At 36.2% G+C, this 23,210-nt stretch overlaps 3 protein-coding genes across 3 annotated transcripts in view; 1 reads left to right on the top strand and 2 right to left on the bottom strand.

The window, feature by feature from the left end:
- LOC126967079 (patronin) overlaps positions 1 to 23,210 on the bottom strand; it is a 51,179-nt gene that overhangs the window by 23,662 nt on the left and 4,307 nt on the right. The window contains exon 2 of the mRNA XM_050811458.1: positions 258 to 353. Within this exon, the coding sequence (XP_050667415.1) occupies positions 258 to 353 (96 nt within the window). The remainder of the gene's footprint in view (positions 1 to 257; positions 354 to 23,210) is intronic.
- Positions 9,177 to 11,835, top strand: LOC126967088 (putative nuclease HARBI1). The gene is made up of 2 exons (XM_050811475.1): positions 9,177 to 9,805; positions 10,796 to 11,835. The coding sequence occupies exons 1-2, from the start codon at positions 9,398 to 9,400 to the stop codon at positions 11,603 to 11,605; spliced, it is 1,218 nt and encodes a 405-aa protein (XP_050667432.1). The 5' UTR covers positions 9,177 to 9,397; the 3' UTR covers positions 11,606 to 11,835.
- Positions 9,821 to 11,954, bottom strand: LOC126967099 (uncharacterized). The gene is made up of 2 exons (XM_050811491.1): positions 11,628 to 11,954; positions 9,821 to 10,547 (listed from the first exon to the last, which is right to left on the bottom strand). Exons 1-2 carry the CDS (start codon positions 11,952 to 11,954, stop codon positions 9,939 to 9,941), a joined length of 936 nt encoding a protein of 311 aa, XP_050667448.1. The 3' UTR covers positions 9,821 to 9,938.

Here is a 23,210-nt window from a genome sequence, read left to right as displayed (position 1 = left end):
CCTGCCCATTATAATTTAAACGCTCAGGATTCTTGAAAAATCCATGAGATGTTAAGTCTCATTTGCCCAGTCATTTCACTAGCTACGGCGCCCTTCGGACCGAAACACAATAATACTTACACAATCTAGCCGGCATCCTGTGCAAAGGAGCCTCCCACTGGTAAATGGCTATATGGCAGCTCATACTGGTATTATGATCGTAAAAGTTCACAAACATCGCTACTTTGTTAATGTAACTTGTATTTAGTAAGACCTACCTGATTGTCGCGGTAGAAGGGCTCCTGCAGGTTCTCTGGCACTCGATTGTTGAACGCCTTCGACAGCAACCATTTGATCGAAGCTCGCTGCTTCGACTGCGAACAAAGAAATGATACTTTAATAAATACTCTGTTTACACCAAAATATAACAAGATACACACTCGTCAAACACATTATTATTGATGGCTGTTACGACAAGTGTACGCGCGATGCAGTTCAGTCGTCTTCACAACTTTAACAAACAACTGAGCCTGATAACCGGCAATGCTCCTCCGTGACCAAGTGGTGCCGTCATATGTTGGTGACGATCCAAACCAAACATAATATTATGATGACACATGAGTCGTAGTGTTACCGGCAGGCCATCGGTAAGCATCCTTAAACTAGACAATAATGTTACGTTCTGTTAATACCGAGCCTCGAAGGCGGGCCGCTCGCCGCCGCTCTATTTCTACAAATAACTTTTAACTGTACAATTATTACAATAGTGAATAAAATTTAAAAGTCAACTTCGAAACGAATACACTACAACCAAAATACTTGTACAAAAGTTGTTCTCGTCCGTTTAGCGTGTCGCAACAGGAAGTCATCAACGGTAGCAACAAGTGACGGAGCCCGCAGCCGCGTGTCAATGCAGCGCATCGCATTCCGCAACAGACAAAAATAGGGCGCCGCCCGCCGGGAACATGCACCCCGCGCCCCCGCCCGAGGCTCGGCGGACGTCCTGGCGGCCGGTCCATGCCCGGTGCTCAGTGGAAGGCCGTATAAACAAACCTTTAATTCACTAGCCATTCGTATTTACACCCTGATTACTTGCAAGTCCAACAACAGTAGTCACGTGCGAGTATTTGCAGCAGTAAGTAACGCAGCTTAATTGTACAACCAACGATATAACGAAGCAGATATTACACAAGTCAATAAATCAAACCCTACTTTTTTTTATGGAATAGGAGGACAAACGAGCGTACCTGTTGTTAAGTGATCACCGCCGACCACAATCTCTTGCAACACCAGAGGAATCACAGGAGCGTTGCCGGCCTTTAAGGAAGGTGTACGCGCTTTTTTTGAAGGTACCCATGTCGCATCGTCCCGGAAACACCGCACAAGGAAGCTCAATCCACAGCTTTGTAGTACGTGGAAGAAAGCTCCTTGAAAACCGCACTGTGCGGTAGAAGACACAATGAAGCGACGTCTCTACGCAACGCCAAGTGATCCAGCCGTTCACAGAGCACTGGGTCCCCGACAATTCGAGCTGCTCTGCGTTGCACGCGGTCAAATGGATCGAGCTGATACTGGGGTGCGCCAGACCAGAGATGACAGCAATACTCCATGTCTCCATGGATCTGCGCTATGTAGAGCGCTAGTATGTGGGCCGGCTTGAAGTATTGCCGTGCTCTATTAATGACGCCCAGTTTCTTTGAAGCCAATTTGGCTTTGCCTTCCAGATGACCACGAAATTGGCAATCGCTCGAGATTTCGAAACCCAGTATTCCGATACTATGCGAGGCTTTTAGGGAACTCCTATACCCATAAACTACGTTCACGTCATTTGAAACAAGGTCCTCGCAGTACACTTGGTGCAGTAGCATCTGTCACGAAGGGCGCGGACGGTGTGTTACTGACATTTCTAAGCAATTTGGATTCAGTTCTTTGATAAATTTTCAATGTTGGAGTTATAAGCCGCCCATGACTGAATGCCATATATGTCCAAACTGGTTGATGATACTTTTGTATAAAAGCAGTTTGTAGGCCAGAGATAATTGACACTATATTAAAAAGTTAATACATTTTTTTTGTTAATGAATCGATGCGATTGGAAATGCGATGAGGAGTAAAATGAAGCGTTGAAGTATCACTTCACGTTTCTTTGCACTTGGAGATTTTTGTATGAATCTAGTGCCTTAATTTGAAATCCTCATCACGCAAACTTATCATTACAACAAAATGAATACCGTAAATCCATCCGTGGTGGATCGGCCTGTCACGTCCAAATCCCCCCATTTGTGTGAAATGTGTGCTATTTTTATTTTATTTTTTTTCAAATGTATCAAACATTGATGTTTGAAATAAATGTGATTGCGAAACTAGTGCTTTTATTTAATATTTTATAGTATAAACTTACAATATGTGCAACGTCTAACTAGGGAGGGAGAATTCTCACAATTTTGACAAGGAAGAGAGGGTCAAAATTCGTGAAGTAATGGTAATGTACTGTGGAATGGTTCCTAAAATCCGGCGGACAACATTTTTTTTTTTTTTTAAATAGGTTCCAATGTTCGTTATAAGTAATAATTATAGTAATTTAATAACTTATTGGTGATTATTTAACTATCTATCTATCTTTATTAATAGATAAATAATAAAATTTATTAATAGCTATGTATTTGTTTGAGTTTTCTGCTGCACACGTCCGCTGTTTACAAGTTTATTGTTAGTATCGCACGATCATTGCTTGAATGTTAAACAATCATTTTAATTTTATTGACATGTACAGATTGCAATGCATTTGAACAGTAACATGTTCAGACCAAATACGAAAGAAGACCTTGACTGGAGACTGAGAGGAAATACTGATCTATGGCTCGAACCATACATGATTCACTGAGTTAACGTCACACGGACATAGTTAAGTCCGAGTACTGTAATGAATATGATAATAATGGATTGACCGCGATTGATCAACTACAGATATGCACGAGCAGGAAACTAAGCCAAAAGAAGCGAGTGGCTTGTGTGCAATATAACCAAACAAACCATATGCGATCGGTCGACGCAACTCAAACATTGACAAACCGAGCGGAATATGTAGTGCAGGAACCAACCTGTCTCTCTGTGTAAACAAGATTCTTTGATATATGAAAGTGATGCTTTGGTTCGAGATTGTAATAACTTTTGCCATAAGTACTGTTAAGGAACAAGGAAATATATTTATTTTTATATTACTTACTAGCCATTCCCGCCAGCTTCGCTGAGCAAATTTTAAAACAAACGAACATTGGAATCGAAATTTCGCATCGAATGGTGGTAGTTTCATGTCGATACGATGAGTGGTTTAGGAGTGAAAGAGCCTCAAACAAAGACCATTTTTCATTATATATATATAAAATTTATTACTGTAATTTTCGTAACCTTATGTATATTAATATATTAGCATTACAAATATGAAGCTCATTCAAAATGTTCTCCATTGACCTTAACCGATCCTTTAAACGTTGAGACAAGCTATCAAATCAAACACTCACTTTCCACATTAGAAAATTCTGTACTGCCAGTATTTTGGATTGTTTTAGGAACATCAGATTATCCTGTAGTTTAGAGCATGCCACATTCTGTAAAACTGTTCATCTAGCAGATTAAGATCGGGACTGGATGATAGCTTATATGGCCTGATAGCTCTGATGAAGTAACAGACCTTCAATTTCAAGCACGCTTGTGTGGGCCGATGTATTGACACGGTGCCGAGTCTTGCTGAAAGAACTGTTGTTAAGAGAGGTCACCACCTTCGCAAGAATCGTATCTTGATACATCTGTGATGATGACCACGCGTTGCTGAGTAATTGAGAAGCTCCCATACAACTTCTAGTGTTAAGTTGATTCTGTTTGTTGTTTGGTAATTATAATAAAAAACTCGCCAGTAAAGAAAAAATCTGAGACTTGCCTTGCATATCGCGAAACTTTTGATTTTAGCATACTATTCATTTTTAAATAATCGTTTGAATGACCAGTGCTGTACGAAGGGCGAGAGAGAAGAACGTTTTGCTATCAGACAGGGTTTCTTCGAAACCTTTTCTTCACTGCTTTTAAAGGCGTACTTTTATTATTCTTTAGTACGGATACTACGAGGACGGCCAGATCTTTTTCTGTCATAAACAGAGAAGTTTTCGTTGCACGTGTCACTAGCCCGGTTCTTTACTAACGAGTTCCGACTTCCGAGCAACACGTGCGTTGTTGGAATTAACGGACGATCTCATTGTGCCCCCTGTCGTACACGAACTCGCCCCACATTCGAAGCAAAGCCATGTCCTGCCTCGTCCAACGTTCGCTTACGAATTCTCATCAACTCAGATTCATTCACCTATTGACGAGACAACAATTGAAAAACAATAATTATTATGTTCGTCACAGTCATGTTTTTGCACATGGTATAAAAATAAAATTAATCAAGATATTGCTCACCAAAGGGAGAAATAATGACGTAAGCAAAACCTAAAAAAGAAGGCAATTTGTTGGTACGAGGCTCAATACACTACATAAGGATAGTAAGTCTATTTCTACACGTACGAACAAGTTAAAAATCAAAGAGTTTGTTTTTGTGTGAATCTGAAAATGTATCAGAACGAGACAGTATATTAGGTACGGTGCAAAGAGAGGAATTATGTATTGCGATATCTCCGTACCGACTCATTGATAAGCAAATCCAAAGACGTTCTTAAGATGATAACTTATCGACGGACGCATTAATTCTGGAACTTTCTCCGAACGTAGGTCGTGTGTCGGCCGAGCTGGGGCGCGGTCGCTGTGACACACGGCCGCGGCGAATGTTGAGGACGATGTGGCCGCGCAGGGGACAGTAAGACTTGTGATTTGCGAAGTTGCGAGTCGAGTGTGGAGCAGGTTGAGGAGCGGTCGCCGCTCACCGGTCAGCGGTCAACACCGCGAGCGTTGCGTAATCACGTCATATCCCAACCGAATAGAAGGCCAATAGTGTTTGTTTAGTTACATCATCGCTGCGGTGCGGGCGGCGTGGGTTTAATAATTCTCTGAGTGCTGGTAGCGGTCAAAATGGTCGGAGAGGAATTAAAATAATAAATAGGTGACGATACTCAATAGCGATGGGATGCTTGGCTAAGAAGCAATTGTTCCGAGTGGCCTCGGTATGAATTGGACATTGGTCACCCTCGACTGTACCTCACAGATGTACATTTTGGACAAAATGGGATATCTTCGAGGTTCTCTACAGTTGACAAACAAGGCCACACACGTGAAGCAACAATCGCGGGCTGGTAGCCGCGCCCGGCCTCACAAAGTAGGCGTGAAATTGCTAAATTGTTCACGCATTGAGCTTTGTCAATCAGTAAATTTGAGTTTGGAAATAAATTAAAGTGCACCAATATCGCCAAAAACCAATTAGGCAAGCTACTGAAATGCGAATAATTATAAACGGCTACTTCGGCTACACGTTTGGTCAGCACTAGCGAACGCACTCGAAAAACTCCCATGGGTCACATTACATACCATACATTAGTGATTAGACCAACGGTTTTACGACTTTGGTAATTTGTATAATGCTGATCGGGTTCTACATAATACAAATTAGTAAAACAATCACTAGTAGGTACTATTTTATGCTAGAAGCCAAATACTTAGGTACCAACTAGAAATATAAACAAAAAAAATCGGCAAAAGGCTGTGTCGTCGACAAGGTAGTATGTTTTTATGGCTACTGAATACCGTATAGTCATTTGGTTAAAACAGTCCTTTGCTTCTTCTTGTTAAGAGGATTTTTTCTCATTCTAATTTAAACGAATTATTAATGTAAATGTCATAGGTACCAAATATAACGAATGACAGAAGCTCGTCATCTCGGAGTGTTAAATAATGAACGAAGACCTACACTTTGAGAGTTACGTCATCCGAGTCGGAGAGCTTTCTACCGAATCAAAATATTATATCGCATACGAGACTAACTACAGACATTACACTGTATAACTCTCTTGTCTTTATTTAGTTACGGTGATACAGTTTATGCGCCATTTTATACAGTTGGTGGTGCGCATGGAACGACTCCTGCTGAAGGTATACAAAATGCCTGTGCACGATTCTGCTTCAACTTTACACTCATATCACTCCACACCTCAACAGTCCCGCCATCTCAAATTACGGTGCGCAGGGAGTTCACTTGGCCACTCTTTTGAACAATATTACATGCACGGGCTGATCAGAATATCTCTACGATAAACTGAGATCGCAACGATCCTCATCGATGGCGACGATCAATCTTGAAATCCTGTCAGAACAAAGTCCTATATTGAGTATTTCTCAACGCCGCAGTTCCGCTCATCGTGGAAACTTCCGATATGCTGCCACTAGGTGTTGGGACAATTTATACCACTGCCAGCAAGGAATAGTTCCCCCATAAAGAGTTTTAAATTAATATACAGTTTATTTACTAAATAACAAAGGGATTTACACGTATTTAGATGCAATTTTTTTTTCCACTTATCTTTGTAAATTTATTGAATTAGGCGTTACTTTGCGGAAATCCATAATAATACAAATGGTTTAAGTTTTCTTTGGTGTTAATTCCGCCAATATTTGTTTTTAAAACAATTCGACACGTGTTTCGCCTCTACACGAGGCATCCTCAGGACGTGTTGTCTCGCCAAAATCTGGCACGAGACTGACAATCAGTCTCGTGCCAGATTATATGAAATATTGGCGGAATTAACACTAAAGAAAACTTAAATCATTTGTATACTTATCTTTGTAACTAAACTGAAAAATTCTATCTAATGTGGCGTCTGGCTAGTTTTACATTTTAAACGCAACTATTATGCAATTTGTGTCTATTGTTTGTTCATAGTATACTGTTTTCATTATGTTATATTATATCGTTTGTTAAATGTTTGTATTGAGTGTGTAATGTGTGGGTGATTATTTTCCCGTATTTATTCATATTCAGCCGACTAGGTAACACGGCGCGTGCTGTCTCAAAATGGCCTCCGTTGAAAACAGCACCATAGCAGTCACTGAGCGCTACCTATTTTCGCATGACTCTTAAAATTTTTCTACTAATTCAAAAAAAATTAAAAATAATTACTTTAAACGAATTCGCTTTGTAAATAATTTTGTTTTCAATTTTTGTTTATGTTTATATAATGTGGAATACAAATATGTCTATATGTCTAAATAGTGTCTCAACTCGGCCACTAAACAGCGGTAATGAAGAAGAGCGACATCTCCCTCCTGCATGCGACGTCTACACGTAACGATTTGTTCCAATGCACATCGGTACTCGTTTTAAGACGTCGCGCCATGTACACGAAATCAGTTTCACGCGATTGATGCCTCGATTTAAAACACGAATTTGCTACTTTGTGAAATTGCGTCTTCAGCGAAAAATTCAAATTCAAATATTTTTATTCAAAATAGGATTTATAATCACTTATTGAACGTCAAAATCTACCACCCATTCAAAAGAGACTGCCTCAGACCTGAGAAGAATGGGCGCAAGAAACTCAGCAGGCTTTTTTTTTTATATAAAATATGGATTACAATGTAAGATCGTACAATAAACATTAATAATTAAAGAGCCTGAGGGTGTTCGCTTTAATCCCAGTCCGTGGTGTCATTAAAAAAATCGTTTATGCTATAATAACCTTTCCCACACAAACGTTTTTTAACAATTCTTTTAAATTTCGTAACACATTTGTTTTGTACATTTTCTGGGATCATATTGTAGAAGCATATACATCGCCCAACAAAAGACTTACTAACTCGACCCAACCGAGTAGTAGGCATAACAAGTTTGTTTGTTCCTCGTGTTAACATTATGAATGTCACAGTTTCTAGAAAATTCCTCAATGTGCTTATGAACATACAAAACATTATCAAAAATGTATTGAGAAGCAGAACAAAGACATTGGCCCAATATTAGTATTTATTACACACATGCCTCTACATGTGAGCGCGAACGCGACACTGGCATCGAAATCTCAACGGGGAAATGGGTACCATTGCCTCGAGCTCGGCCACCACGACTGCAACTTTCTATCGCATCCGAAGCCAATATCAAAGGTTTACGCTAATTGCTCGGACTTGCTACCGGCTTTCGGTTTGCCGCGACAGCGACGCCCGCAGTACATTTTTAATTAAAGTATTCTCACGGTATTTGCGTATCGTTTAGATATCAACACCAAACAATCTTGTTCAAGACCATACAATCAATATTTTCACATAACTCTTTCGAAACATTGTATGTTCATAGAAACATAAGTGAATTTGCTAGAAACTGGCATAACCATAATGTTAACATCAGGAACAGACATAAGCTTATAATGCCTACTACTGAGCTAAAAGTCGAGTTAGTAAGTATTTTGTGGGGCGATGTATATGCCTTTACAACAAGATCCCAGAAAATGTTCAAAACAAAAGTATTACGTTATTCAAAAGAATTGTTAAAAAACGTTTGTGTGGTAAAGGTTACTTTAACTTAAGTGACTTTCTTAATGATACCACAAATTGGGAAAGGAGCGACCGCCCTCAGGCTATTAAATAATAAGTTTAATTGTACAATGTTACTTTGTAAACATATTATTTGATGACAAAAAAGCCCGCTGAGTTAGTTGCGCCCGTTCTTCTGGGGCCTGAGGCATTCATTTTGGAATAGGTGGTAGTTTTTTGACATTCAATAAGTGATGTCAAATCCAAATATTTTCAATAAAAATATTTGAAAGTGAATTGAATTGAGTTTGTATATGAAAGAAGAAAGCAGCTGATATCGAAACATATTTGTTTTGCAAAAGAAGGCAATCAGAGCAATCTCTAATCTGAATTATATAGAATCCCCAAGAAATCACTTCAAACAAATAGGTATTCTGATAACAGCATGCCAATTCATTTATAATAACTTTTGGAGAGTTCATAATAGAGGGAATGAATACATACATAATAAAGCTATACATGATATCAACACAAGAAATAAGAATAAAATAGTAATAATCCATTAACGAGACTCGGAAAAATACTTAACTCGTTTGTATGTCTCAATTAATATTACATGTCTAACTAACACCTAAATTCAAAAAAGATAAAAAAATCGCCTTTTTTAAAAAGCCTACTACTATACGATTAAAGAATACAAAGGATAAAGAAGTATGGAAAATAGATGCTCCTGGTCCACATAATAATCGTTCTTCATATTATGGTGCTCCCACATTGCCGTTATAAAATGTTTGTAAACATTTTATAACACCAAAACATTTACTAACAAATGTTAACAATTGTTGCACTTTGTTAGAAACTGTTACATGTTATAAGTGCTCCTACATTGATGGAAAATGTTTAAACATTTTATAACATCTAGTATTGGCTCGCAGTTTGGTTTCGCCTTCTGAGGGCTGAGGACGTCTACACGAAAATGGAAGAAGATTTGCTCATTGGAATAGCTTTTATTTTTTGTTTAAAAAAGAAGAAAAAGCGCTCTTATTGGATGCGCCAAACGCTAAAAGCTAGAGGAAAATATAGTGCCACAGACTATCTCAAGGATTTAGGTATTGATGGTTGCTTAAAAGATTTTATAAGAATGAACAGTTCCGAATTTGAATATCTACAAAATTTAATTGGGGCAAAAATAGGCAAACGAGACACTACATTTAGAAAATCTGTAAGTGTGACGGAAAGACTTGCGGTAACGTTAAGATTTTTGGCAACTGGTAGCAGTTATAAAAGTCTTGGAAATGTGTTCAAGTTGTCAGACCAAGTGATATCTATTATCGTACCAGAAGTGTGCGAGGCTCTCAATGAGGTTTTAAAGGAATACATACAGGTAAGTCAAACAACATTTTTAATTATTTTTTTATTTACTTTTAATATGATCTAATCTAATCATACTTTAGGTAGGTACCTATCTTACCTTACTAATAATTTTTTTAATACTTAACAAACCAAACATGTATTTTTTAATTTTTGATTGATTCCAACAAATCGTTTAATGATTGGGTCGAATCTTGGCTTGATTCCGATAAATTAGACGGACTCTGTGTTCTTGCGCTGGTACGAGTATGTGTCCTGGAGTTATCCGAAGAACTGGTTTCAAATGAAGCCGAGGGACTCGGTGCGGTGTAGTATCCTCTCGAGCTACAGTCAGCATTATTTTCCGAAAAAGTGGATAGATTTGGTTCAGAGTTGTATCCCCAGGAACTACTAGCGGTTGGGTCTGTAAAGGTTGTTGGAAAATCATATTGTCCCATTGTCGCATTGTACAAAATATTGTTAATGTGATGTTGAGCAGTATTCTTAGCATGACTGTTTTTTATTTGTTTCAGTTTCATCGAGACATACTCTCCAAATGCGTCATTTTCATCCCTGCTTTTTCTAGATTCGTACATTCTTTGTAAAATATTTACAGCTTCTTGTTGTGTTGGATCTTGTTCTACTTCAGGCCGTCTTCTTTTCCGAAATGGTTTTGGGGTGGCGAAAGGCGTGCCCGTAGTTTCATCAGTGACAGTATTTCCTGTTTCGTTCAAACTGAGAGTGTTTTCTGAAGCAATTCTGTTTTCTTCGTTACCCTGAAAGAATAGAACTAAACGATAATTTCAAGTTATAGGCGCGTCAAATTAGCTAAAATTGTAAAAAAATCTATAACCGCGATTTTCTTTTTCTATTACTTAACAACCCTTAACTGAAATCATATTTTTTTATAGTGTATTCTATTAATATTTCATACTTAATAAAAATATCCAATAAAATTTGTTAGAATAACGAGTTATAAATTTATTTTTCGCGCCTATTTCTTAATCTTCTATTTTTGTTCCAGATACCAACAACACCTCAAGAGTGGCTACACGTGGCAAATTCATTTGAAGAAAAATGGAATTTCCCAAATTGCTTAGGAAGTATCGATGGAAAGCACGTAGCCATACAAAAGCCAATTGATAGCGGCAGTGAATATTACAACTATAAAGGATTTTACAGCGTTGTACTTTTAGCGATAGTGGACGCAGAATACAACTTTCTGTACGTGAATATTGGCTGCCAAGGACGCATAAGTGATGGCGGAGTTTTCGCAAACACAAAATTTCGAAATAAAATTAACGACAATAGTTTAAAAATACCCAGTGACAGCTCACTACCAGGCAGAAACAAACCTCTTCCTTATGTGTTCGTAACAGATGATGCGTTCCCTTTACAAAAACACTTATTAAAACCTTTTCCAGGACCACAGGATAGCAATTCTAAGGAAAGAATCTTCAGTTATAGACTGAGTCGTGCGAGGAGAACAGTAGAGAACGCATTTGGGATTTTGTCAGCCAGATTTAGAGTTTTACGAACTACAATATTATTAGATCCAGAAAAAACTACTACTTTAATTATGACATGCGTGCTACTGCATAATTTTATAAGAAAAACTGAATCGAGCATGATTTACGCTCCATCTCAATACTATGATGGAGATGACATAGTAACTGGTACACGTATCGATGGACAATGGAGATTAGAACAGCAGCAATTAACACCACTTGAAGCATGTGAATCCCTGACAGATGATGGGAAAGAAATAAGAAAAGAATTCGCAGAATATTTTTCAAATGAAGGGTTTTTGGACTGGGCATCTAAATATTATTAAAAGACGTTAAAATAAAACTCACCTGCAACCCTCCATCGACAGTTAAACTTGGAATATTTTTGCCTTTAAGGAACATGAGTTTTTTAAATGCAAACCATTTACTTGACTCATTAGCTCCTGCACCAGATTTATTAGATTTACATTCTCGGTTAAATTGACCTACGAGTGATCGAATCTTTTTTTCAATTACTTTTTTATCCATATTAAATTCACTGGCAATTTCCATCCAAGCATCGTGTTTTTTATTTCGGTCTTTGTAGCTCTCTGACATCGTGTTCCATAGTACTTCTCTTGCTTGAAACATTTCAATCAGTTTGTAAACATCATCGTTATTCCAATTACCGGACATATTTTATTGCTTGGCGCACGCGCAACCACTAATACACACGCACAGCGATGCACGCTGACACAAAGGAACTGACAAGCGAGACACCACGCGCAGCGACCTGCGTACTCTAACCCCCACCGCACCGCACCGCCTATCCCGCCATCACCCTTATAAAATGTTTACAAACAAAAGATAACACATTTTACTAACATTACTAAACATTTTCTAACATGAAAATTTATTTGTGATTAAATGTTTGCTAACAAATGTTTACTAACGTTATTAAACATTTTCTAACGGCAATGTGGGAGCACCATTAGGATTGTTTAATGTTATGCATGTACCATGCATATAATTGTATTATTTTGGTTTGTATAAAATGTATTATGATTGCATTATATAGAATCGTATAGTGGGCTTGCTTTGTAAGCATTATTTTTGTAATTTTGTAGTTATCATGCGTATGCTAAAATTGTGTTACTCCTTCCCTCAAATATGTGCAAAGAGAACGATGGTTGGTCCATGCGTCAACTCGTGAACGGGTGCTGCTTGTGGCGCCAGGTCGACCTGTTATAGTTAAAAAATCAGTGTATTTGATGGATGCAATTACTAATTATGACAGTTATCATGACCATCATGTTCACGAAGCATCCAACAAACAATGAATTCAAGCTGTAAGGATTGATGCATCCAATGTAGGATAATTTATATAACAGCCATTGTAAAATACTCTTATTGATTGAAAAGAGTGGCCGTTGAGTTTCTTGTATGTTCTTCTCACGAGCTCTACTTATTCCAAACTTATGTTATCAGTTATTTAAAAGAAATAATTATACTGACGATTCCAAAGCGCTTAGTTTAAAGCCTATTTGAATACAGTTTATTTGACTTTGATACGATCTTGTACATTTTTAAACGATTTCAGAAAGAGGAACCTATCAATTCAATTTTTGTCTGTTTATTACGTTTATAGACTGATAAAAATCTCTACTTCAGGTTTATTCTTATTGGCCCAGTATTATGGATGTATGCAATGATAAATCGAGTATTTGTATACAGAAAGAGTCACTCAGTAAAGTGGTACTGACGAAGGAGACCACAAATGGCCACGGGAAATTACTGATAAGGATTTCACGCGAGACTTTTTATTTGAAAAAGCGGCCAGCGATTCGGACTCGCCCATAAAGGGTTCCGTAGCATCAAGTAACATAATATAAAAGTCATATAGAAAGGAAAATGATATTAAATTATTTAAATGAAAAAGGCAAAAATTTGCTCAAGATCATACAGTGCAAATGAGCTCTCTTCAGTTATACGTATTAAAAAAGACTAGATCTCGTTCGGAGCAATTTTCGGTGGAAGCTTGCGTGATAATGTACATCATACATATTATTTTTAACACTTTGGAAAATGATATGAGAAACCTCAAATTCATTTTAGAAGACCTATCCATAGATACAGATTTATAGAATACATCTACTTACCAAGTTTCAACAGTATATATAGTTCTTATAGTTTTGGAAAAAAGTGGCTGTGACATACACGGACAGACAGTCAGACAGACATGACGAATCTATAAGGGTTCCGTTTTTTGCCATTTCGCTACAGAACCTTAAAAATCAATATTCGAAGCCAGGATCGAACCCAGGCCAAAAAATAAACAGTCTATGTAATTTAACCATGATGATGATTAGAATTAGATGATTAGAAACATGCTTAATATTCCTTGGCATGTTAACAACAAACTGATGTAGACAGACATAAAATTGGAAACCATTAAGCAAGAAATAGAAAAGTATAGTAAGAGCTACCAGTTTAGACTTAACAGTCATAGAAACAAACTTGCTTTTCAACTTCAGGGTCCTGGCAGCCTTAAATTTACCAGGCTGAAGAGCCACTGTATTCAGGGACTAGCAGCAAGATTTGTGGACAAGAATTGAGAGACTTCTCACCGGAAAAGCCTCTCCTAAACACAACGCCAAAATACAATCATTTTCAGACAGCTTAATGGATCATTGTTGAAAGACAGATTGCCAAGACGCAGAATACAAAAAGAAGAAAAATTGTAATTTAACCTACTCCATTCGATATCGATTCGATTCGAGTATCGCTAGTATGTAAATAAAAATTATCTAATAAATAATCCGTGCGACATTTTGAATCTAGTGGTAATTACTAAGTAGGTACCTGATACTATTTGCATTAGCATTACGTAATATATACATACGTATTGAATAATATCTGACCTACACACCTACAACTACCAAATAGAGATATCCATTTCATTGGTACCGAATAATTAATTATTCCTTGAAACAGATAATGTACCGCACTATACATGACCCAGTGTTTCTAGGGAAAAAGAAATTTTTTTGGCGAACCGAAGTCTATGTGGAAAGCCTTAAGAACCAAATTTATTCAAAAATCAAAATCAAAATTGAATTAATTTGGAGAAATGCTTACATCAGTTTTTAATACGTATGAATAATAAATTCCTTGGTTGAAACCAATTGCATACGGCGTCATCCGACAAAGAACAGAATAAGTAACGGTACTTTAACATATAATATAATGCGCTCCAATCATAGACTGATGTAGTCATGACGGACCAATCTACCTCAATATCAAAATTAATTAAAACTGCTTCAGTGAGTTAGGGAAAGGCTTGTAAATACAGTAAATACTATCTACTAGGTACTATCAGTGTATGTATCAGTATCATTAAATTTTATAATAAAGTTTCAATTTGCATTGTGAAACTTTGTCCCTTACGTACCTACTAATATTATAAATGTGAATGTTAGTTTGTTTGATACGCTTTCTCGCCTAAAGCACTGAACCTATTTGATGCAATTTAGTACAGAGATAGACAAGAGCTTAGGAAAGGACATATGTTTTATCGCAAATAAAAGGCTTGGCAGGGTTGAAAATTTGTATGAAATTTCGTCATTATCGAAGATAACACCATGAAAATTTGTATTTAGGCACTTAATAAGAAATAAATATTTGCTCTAGCGTTTTTAATTTAGTACTGTGTGGGGATGAAACTTTTACAGTTGATAGCCTATAAAAATGTATTAAACACAGCAGTTTATAGTCTATTACTTGCAAAGAGAGTAGATATATAAAAAAAATTATGCCCAAAGGAACTATTGCATGCGCACGAAGTCGCGGGTAAAAGCTAGTAAACATATAAACGTAAAATCTTTGGGGCCCCCAACTTATCGATGAGATTCCAAATTGATCTTGACCCTTGATTCCAAATTGCAATGGGGCCATATTAAATAATTGGCAAAAAGACTTAGTTCTGCTGCACAGGCGGTTAAAAAGTTTGAAAATTAACTGATATAGGTACGGCGCGACTAGTTTACTATAGTTATTTTTAACAGTATAATTATAAATAATACATTGGACATATCCTATGGTATATTTTTATAGGGCAGTGCAGCCACTTGAGAGAAGCGCCTTGTGCCATACACGATCAAAGGCCTTCGCCATGTCCAGGCTAACTGCCAGGCCTTCCCCTTTGCTTTCGATAGCCACCAAACATCTATGTGAAGAATCACAGAAGATCACCCACTGACGATTTCTGGTAACCTTCTAGGTATACTAAGAGCTGGCGGTTAATTATGCTCTCCATAATTATGGAGAGCAAGGACGTAATAGCTATAGGCCTGTAGTTAGTCCTGTGGATGGTCGATGATGACATAATGTTAGCTGAAAATGAAAGTTGTTCAGTGGCACTAACGAGTACCTTATAGATATAAATACGAGACAATGTGATTACGACGATTGAATTTAGACGAAGAATTTGTTAATCCTTATCATGGATTGGACGAGAGACAACAGTAACAATTCAGCGTAACAATGCTAAATTTGAACTTGACTGTGGGTTTTTGGGAACTTTTTTTCAATGCATAAAAAATTCTTTAGCTTTTTTAGAATGTTTATTATTTTACCCGTGCATCTTAACCGTGCAGTTTTTAAAATTTAACTGAATGGATTAAAGTGCATTTCTGAAAACTTCGAGTATATTAAATAAAGAATAAAATAAAGGACAAATAAAACATCTTCCATAAATAATATCAAAAATTAAATGAATATAATTTTGTAAAAGATTATTGAAGGTGGATTTAAATGTAATTTTATTTAATTTAATAAAATGATTAAAAATTAAAATATGTACATAATATACATAAATAATAATTATTCAAAGATTCTCAACAAGTGTATAGACCTAGCTCCGAGAAGTAGTAACAACAAATATATACTTTACTCGAAAAATAAATGCAAAGCGTCGTGGAATGTGATTAAAAATAAAACTAACTCTAATGTAGGAAGTATCGATGAAATTAAATATGAAAATAAAATTATAAATAATCCAACTCAGATTGCTACTATTTTTAATAATTATTTTATAAATACAGTCACACAAAGTCAAAGTCAAAATGTAAAAAATAAAAAACCTACATATAAATTAAAACATAACAATTCAAATATTTTCTTAATGCCAACTGATGAAATGGAGATAATAACCGTTATTAAGTCACTTAATAATTCAAATTCCACGGGCTGCGATGAAATAGCAACAAAGTAATAAAGGAATGTGCAAAGGAACTAGCTCCAGTCCTAGCCTACTTCATAAATCTATCTTTTGAAGAAGGTACTTTCCCATCAAATTTAAAAAAGGCAAAAGTAACACCTTTACTCAAAGCGGGTGATAAAAAGGATATTAACAACTCAACCAATCACACTCATTCCTGTTATCTCAAAAATTTTTGAAAAGATACTGCACAAGCGATTAACATCTTTTTTAACTAAACATAATATCATTTTGGAGGAACAAAATGGTTTCCAAAAAGGAAAATCAACAACTTTAGGGTGTTTTTCGCTAATAAAAGAAATATCGGAATGCATGGACACAAAAATTCCAGTAACATCAGTATTTTTTGATATGAGCAAAGCTTTTGACAATGTTTGTCATGAAAAACTATTAGATAAATGCGCTCAATATGGTATTCGAGGTCTAGCAAATGACTGGCTTAAAAGTTATCTTTCAAACCGTACTCAATACGTTGAAATTGCTAAATTAAATAATAAACAAGAAGTAATACCTTATCGATCAGAACTTAAAACAAAAGGTGTACCACAAGGAAGTATATTGGGTCCACTTCTATTCATAATCTACATAAACGACTTACCTAGCATTACTACTAATAACTGTACTCTTTTTGCTGAAGACATCTCTATTGTAATTAAATGTAACAATGAATTGACATATGATATAGAAATTAATAAAACAATAAAGGACACAATTGAATGGCTTACTGAAAATAACCTGACTGTAAATATAAAAAAAACAATGTATATGCAGTATTATAATAAGAATGGGAAAGGAAAAGATATTAATGTTAATTATCATAATGAGAATATTAAAGAAGCACAACTTGTCAATTTTCTTGGTATTTCTTTAGACAGCAACTTGTCCTTCAAGTCACATGTTGACAAAATTAGCAAAAAAATTAACCAACATGTATTTGTCCTCAAACATGTATCAAAAACAATAGGTGAAAAAACAGTGCTAATGGCATATCATGCATTCGTGGTTTCAGCTTTAAGATATGGATTGGTCATATGGGGCAACTCGGTGAGCATAGGGCATTTATTTATTGGAAAGAAGAAGTGTATCAGGGCGGTTTGTGGAGCCGGCCCCCTAGATTCTTGTCGACCGCTATTTAAAAAATTGAAAATTCTATCGCTGCCATGCCTATACATTTATGAAATAAGCCTATTTGTTCAAAAACATATGTGTGATTTCTATACAAAAAAAAGCCAGAAGGTTTTAAACACAAGGTATCCAAATAAACTCATAATGCCCTTCTGTGGAACTGCATCTTTTAGTAGAAATTGTTTCAGCATGTCTGTGAAAATATATAATAAATTGCCCAATGAATTGAAAGATTTACCGTTCAAAGTTTTTAAAAGAAGACTGCATCAGTGGTTAACAAATAAGTGCTTCTATAGTTTAAATGAATTTTTCAATACAAAATGAATTAGTCTATTTGATAATAATATATGTAAATTAATATACTTTTATGACATTGAATTTGTTAATATTATACATAGGTACTAAATGAATTATTAAGTTATTTACGTCTCATATTATAGTATTATATAAATATTAAAATTTCATTTTATAAATATTATTGATATCATTGTGAAATCCGACAAGTTTCAATATAACAGTACGATTAGTGTTTAGACAATTTTGTAACATATTTTGCATGTCAATTGACGAAACATATTGGATTATCCATTATATTGTTAACACCTTAAGTACAATGTTTCCTGCAAATAAATTTCATTTCATTTCATTTCATTTCATCCTTCGTCTGTTGGTCACAATAAACAACGGTTAGGTTAGGTTAGGTTAAAATAATGAATGATCTTAAGTGATTCTGTCATCAGATAGTCTGTTATATATAAATAAATGTTACCTTATAATATTAATGCTCTCATAATATCTTTATTTACTTGCAGTCATCCACATAGGATTGGTTTTGAGTACAGTAGTAGGTACTCAAAACTCTTGCGGCCTTACAAATAAACTCGGTATAAAGTTATTACTGAGAATAAACTAAGAATACGCAAAAATTTGACTGTATCACTGACATCACTGTCAATACAATAATAATACTGAAGTTTTCCGAATGTCAGGCAGCCTTGCAAATAAACGTGGGAAGCGTTATACGTCCGAATAAACCAATTGTAAGCAACATGTCTATTTGTAAATATTTTGCATAGTCTTGGATTATTCTCAGGTACAACTTTATGCCAATTTTATTTGTAAGGCCGTTATATTTAATTTTATTAATTTACCTTTATTTACTCGCTTAAGTATTTTTTATAGAAGAGGAGGACAAACGAGCGTACGGGTCACCTGATGTTAAGTGATCACCGCAGCCCATTTTCACCTGCAACACCGTAGGAATCACAGGAGCCTTTCTTGGCCTTAAATTTGACTTAAATTTTGAGTCTTTTTATTCTTATATATTTCTATAATTAAAATAATATGTGAAACGATGAAGCTGTAAATATTAATTTAAATGGAGTGGTAATGCGTCTCTTGCCGCTTCTGCTGATTAAAGTTTTGATGTTCAAAAGTGGCATTTCTTTGACCCAAGTGAATAGAGTGATATTCATTTTAATTGATTTATGACAGCAAAACGGTTATAACAACAAAACAGTTTGACTATATAGAAAGCTGAAATTATGGAATAAGCTATAGTTTATATTTTTATGGGTATAAGAAGTCTATAGCATACAGGATTATATATAGATTACTAGGTGACCCAGAAAATGTGGTATTGCTATATAAAGTAATAAAAAAAATCAATAGTTAAAATTTTTCGGGTATAAAAAATAGATGACGACCGATTCTCAGACCTATCTTACATAAAATTTATAGTACTACAATAATCATTATATTCGATTGCCATATTGCAACTCTATTGCGCATCTGTGGAAATAATAGAATAATATTAAAATTAGATGGATAAAACGCGATACAAAAATAGGTGTTGATCGTAGAGGGGTGAAAATGTGAAGTTGTATGTATTTTTTAATGCTGAATCCTAATAAAATAAAAATAAAATGTATTTAGTGGTGGGTGACACTTATCATTTGGGGGTATGAAGGGCCGATTCACAGACATACCCGATATACACACAAATTTTTAAACAAATTGGTTTAGCCGTTTCGGAAGACTTTGGTAACAAACAACGGGACACGAGAATTTTATATATAAATTTCGCTAAGCTGCCTGCACACATGACTGCACCGAAATAACGAAGCGGGAAGCATAGGCCACGCCCACACACGCAAGGTCTTTGGCCATATCACAAGACATTGATAATGATACCACAGACTGGGAAAGGAGGCTTTTTAATTATAAATATTACTGCACGAAACTACATAACGTATTACCACGTAACTAAATTAAAAAGAAAAAACCGCTGAGTTTCTTGCGCCCGTTCTACTCAGGTCTGAAGCGTACTATTTCGAATGGGTGGTAGATTTTCACGTTCAATGAGCGATTTTAAGACTTATTTTGCATAAAAATATTTGAATTTAATATAGTTAGTTCTGCTGCAGACGCAGTAAAAAAGATTCGTTCGCTAACAGACATCGAAACTGCAAGATTGTTTTATTTCAGTTACTTTCACATGAAACTCTTCAGATGAAACTGTAAACGTTGATTTAAAAGAGTTGCAATGAGTTTCTTGTTCCTCATTCTCATTAAAGCTCAATCTATTCCGAAGTGATATAAATGTAAAAAATCCTTGACCTACATGAATAACGTGATTTTTAATTTATTAAAAACGGGAACCCCTTATAAACGAAATATTGCGAAGCTGGTAACAGTCTTAAAAAGTGGTAATAAAAAGGTGTTACGAACTTCAGGCCAATTTTCATACTTTCGTTGTTTGGTAAGGTATTGCAATGCTGGTTAAATTTTAAATTTGTAGAGTCAACTTTACTGACACATGTCGTAGTAGCTTATGGATTTGAATTGATAAAATACGAAATAGCATCAGGAGTACCCGAAGGATCGCATTTTGGTCCCCTTCTATTTAATATATTTATCAACGATCGTTATTTATCAACGTTTGGCAAAATATGTAAATAAAATATATTAAAAAACAAAATAATATTCTTAATTTGTTGAGTATTTCTCGATTTGTAGATTGATAGATTTTGTTTATATCGTTAATTTGTTTAGATCATAGAACTGTTGTTTTTATATTTATAAATATTTCACACATATTTTTGCACGCGGAATTCAGTTTAAAAAAATCATTTAGCTTCTGGTATTGAACACAATAATGCGAAAATATAAAAAAGGGCTATTTAATCCAATCTGGGGAAAATCCACGATCTCAATCCTGAGACTAAATGAGTAGAATTCCATCCCGGGGCACCAGCAGAGGGGCTGCGAGGAGAACGCACTGGGATTGCAATACTACTCATAGTCACATTACGCTCCAACTCATATCGATCAATCTTATTGGAATTCTAGCTACGTCCGACACCAGTGTAGTTAGCAGCCTCGCCTCGCTCAGTTCAATTATAATAATGACGTCATGTCATCAGAACTACGCGCGAGTCGCGCTAGAGTTCGCCACTAGTAAGGTTGCCTCATTGCCTGCACTAATATCGTTAATCTGTTACAGGTCTGGTTACGTGATGACATAATCCGCCTTAATAAAGTCGACGCTTATTTGAATAGCTACATTAAAGATATGGCAACAAACACCAACCGGACGACGACCTCGCGTGCGTGAGTTCAGCGATATTTTAAACAGCCTACACTGGAGGTGCCGTCTGCAGCACAAGTCATTAGCAACCACAATCTGCACTTCTACATCAGTAAGTGCAGGCGCCAGGCGGTGACACTGCAATAAACTTCCTTGCGCTCTTTATTCAGTCACCATGTCACCTTTCATGTAAGGAAGTGCGTTTTTCGAGACCCAAATAACATTGACGAGGTCCCAGGTACGCACGGGCGCGCCCGCGGACGACATGCGAGCAGCGCGGGCATGCGGTAGTTACATCGCGAGTCACGACACAATCGTCTAAATCACCAAGTAATGTGACATTGTGTAGGAGGCCAAGGCCGCGGGCCGAACACACGGCTGCGCCCGCCGCCTGCAGGACGTCACGCCGGGCGCCGCCTATCAGTTTCATGTGGACATCAGACTTCTCGGAATCAATTATACAACAGACAATCCGTGCATGGACTACTAACATTCATATGTCAAGTTCAAAAACGTGTTAATTCTTAACTTAAAACTAAGAGCTGGCTCATTCCATTCGGACACAAACAAAATTGCAATTGTTATTAACAAATTAAAATGAAAAAAAGGATAGCATTTATTTATTCGTTACTAACTCAAAAACATATATTTAAGGGTTTTTAAAAAAAGATCCGACCCTCTTCGGAATGGTGGAGTTTTAATGACAAGTGACAACATCTCGTCACTTAGGGCTATATTTCACCGGTACACCACCGTGGCGCAACCAGTCACGCCAACGTTTTGTCTATAAGTTACCAAACAAGACACCATTCAGATACAGACACCAGAGTCATAACGCAACCAGGCTGGTCGCGCCACCAAGTTGGATGTGCAACCAAACGGACACCAGGTGAGTAATTTTTTATAGAGCTGTATATATTTTGTTGTTAGCGGTGACTGGTTGCGCCACTGTGGTGTCCATAAGCTTCCAAACTAGACACTATTCAGACACCAGAGTCGTGACGCATTCGAGCTGGTCGCGACCACAAAATCAGTTGTGCAACCAAACAGACACCAGGTGAGTAACTCTCTTTAGACCTGGTTGTGCCACCGTGGTGTCGCGGTGAAATATAGCCCTAACGCTACTTCACTCCGGTTCGTGTGAGCATGGTATTAATCCGGTGATTCTGGCTCATTTGTGCTGCCGCGGGCAGACTCACTGCCCCACTTTGAAAAACCCACACCCATGTGCCCGGGTCTCCTCTACTGTATTAATAAAAACCTTAAGCCAATATTATAAATACCCACCTACATCGCCAATCGACATACCTCTACAAAAATAAGTAGATTGCTTTCAATTCGATTTTTAATGAAAATATTTGTTCTGTTATATTATTTTTCAATATTTTTTCTGTGTACATTTCAAGTACAAAATAGTAAGAGTGGTTAAGTTTTACTTTATGCAGCGCCCGATCTACATAAAATATCTTATTTATTTTATTTTTATTTAATATTTTGTAAGAAAGCCAACAGCGAGTGGTACATACAATAAAATTATAAACAAATATGAATAATTCAAGCTAATAATAGGCTTCCACATGTACATAGGAACAAGTATAATATTATTTAATCTAATATATTAACTAAGCAAAGAGCACAAATATAGATTAAAAATTATTAAATAAAATAAAACTTCCCGCACTCCCATCGCCAGTTGCATGCAGGGTAAAAAAAGGAGTAATTTCACGCTCAATGTAAAGTTGTTAATCACTGCGAAATTGTTTTACCAAATGGGCTCTAATTGAATTTATACTGGAGCTAAAAAGACTGATTTTATCCGTGTTACAAAAATTATTGTATGACTTCATAACTCTTTAAATAAATGTATCTCTTTTATAGTTCGTGCAACAGAATGGTTGCAACAAATAGGTTGTTGTCATAACATTCTACTAGGGGCTGCCAGACAGGTTTTGGTCAGTAA

The sequence above is a fragment of the Leptidea sinapis genome, chromosome 12 (genome assembly GCF_905404315.1).
Source record: "Leptidea sinapis chromosome 12, ilLepSina1.1, whole genome shotgun sequence".
NCBI lineage: Eukaryota > Metazoa > Arthropoda > Insecta > Lepidoptera > Pieridae > Leptidea > Leptidea sinapis.
This window is presented reverse-complemented; position numbering and strand designations above follow the sequence as displayed.

Excerpts from the sequence above, each read along its gene's own strand:
- LOC126967088 (XM_050811475.1), top strand. The coding sequence starts at position 9,398 with ATGGAAGAAGATTTGCTCATTGGAATAGCTTTTATTTTTTGTTTAAAA. Across the intron at positions 9,806-10,795 it reads TTTTAAAGGAATACATACAG|ATACCAACAACACCTCAAGA; the intron begins GTAAGTCAAACA and ends TTTTTGTTCCAG.
- LOC126967099 (XM_050811491.1), bottom strand. The coding sequence starts at position 11,954 with ATGTCCGGTAATTGGAATAACGATGATGTTTACAAACTGATTGAAATG. Across the intron at positions 10,548-11,627 it reads CTGTCGATGGAGGGTTGCAG|GGTAACGAAGAAAACAGAAT; the intron begins GTGAGTTTTATT and ends CTATTCTTTCAG.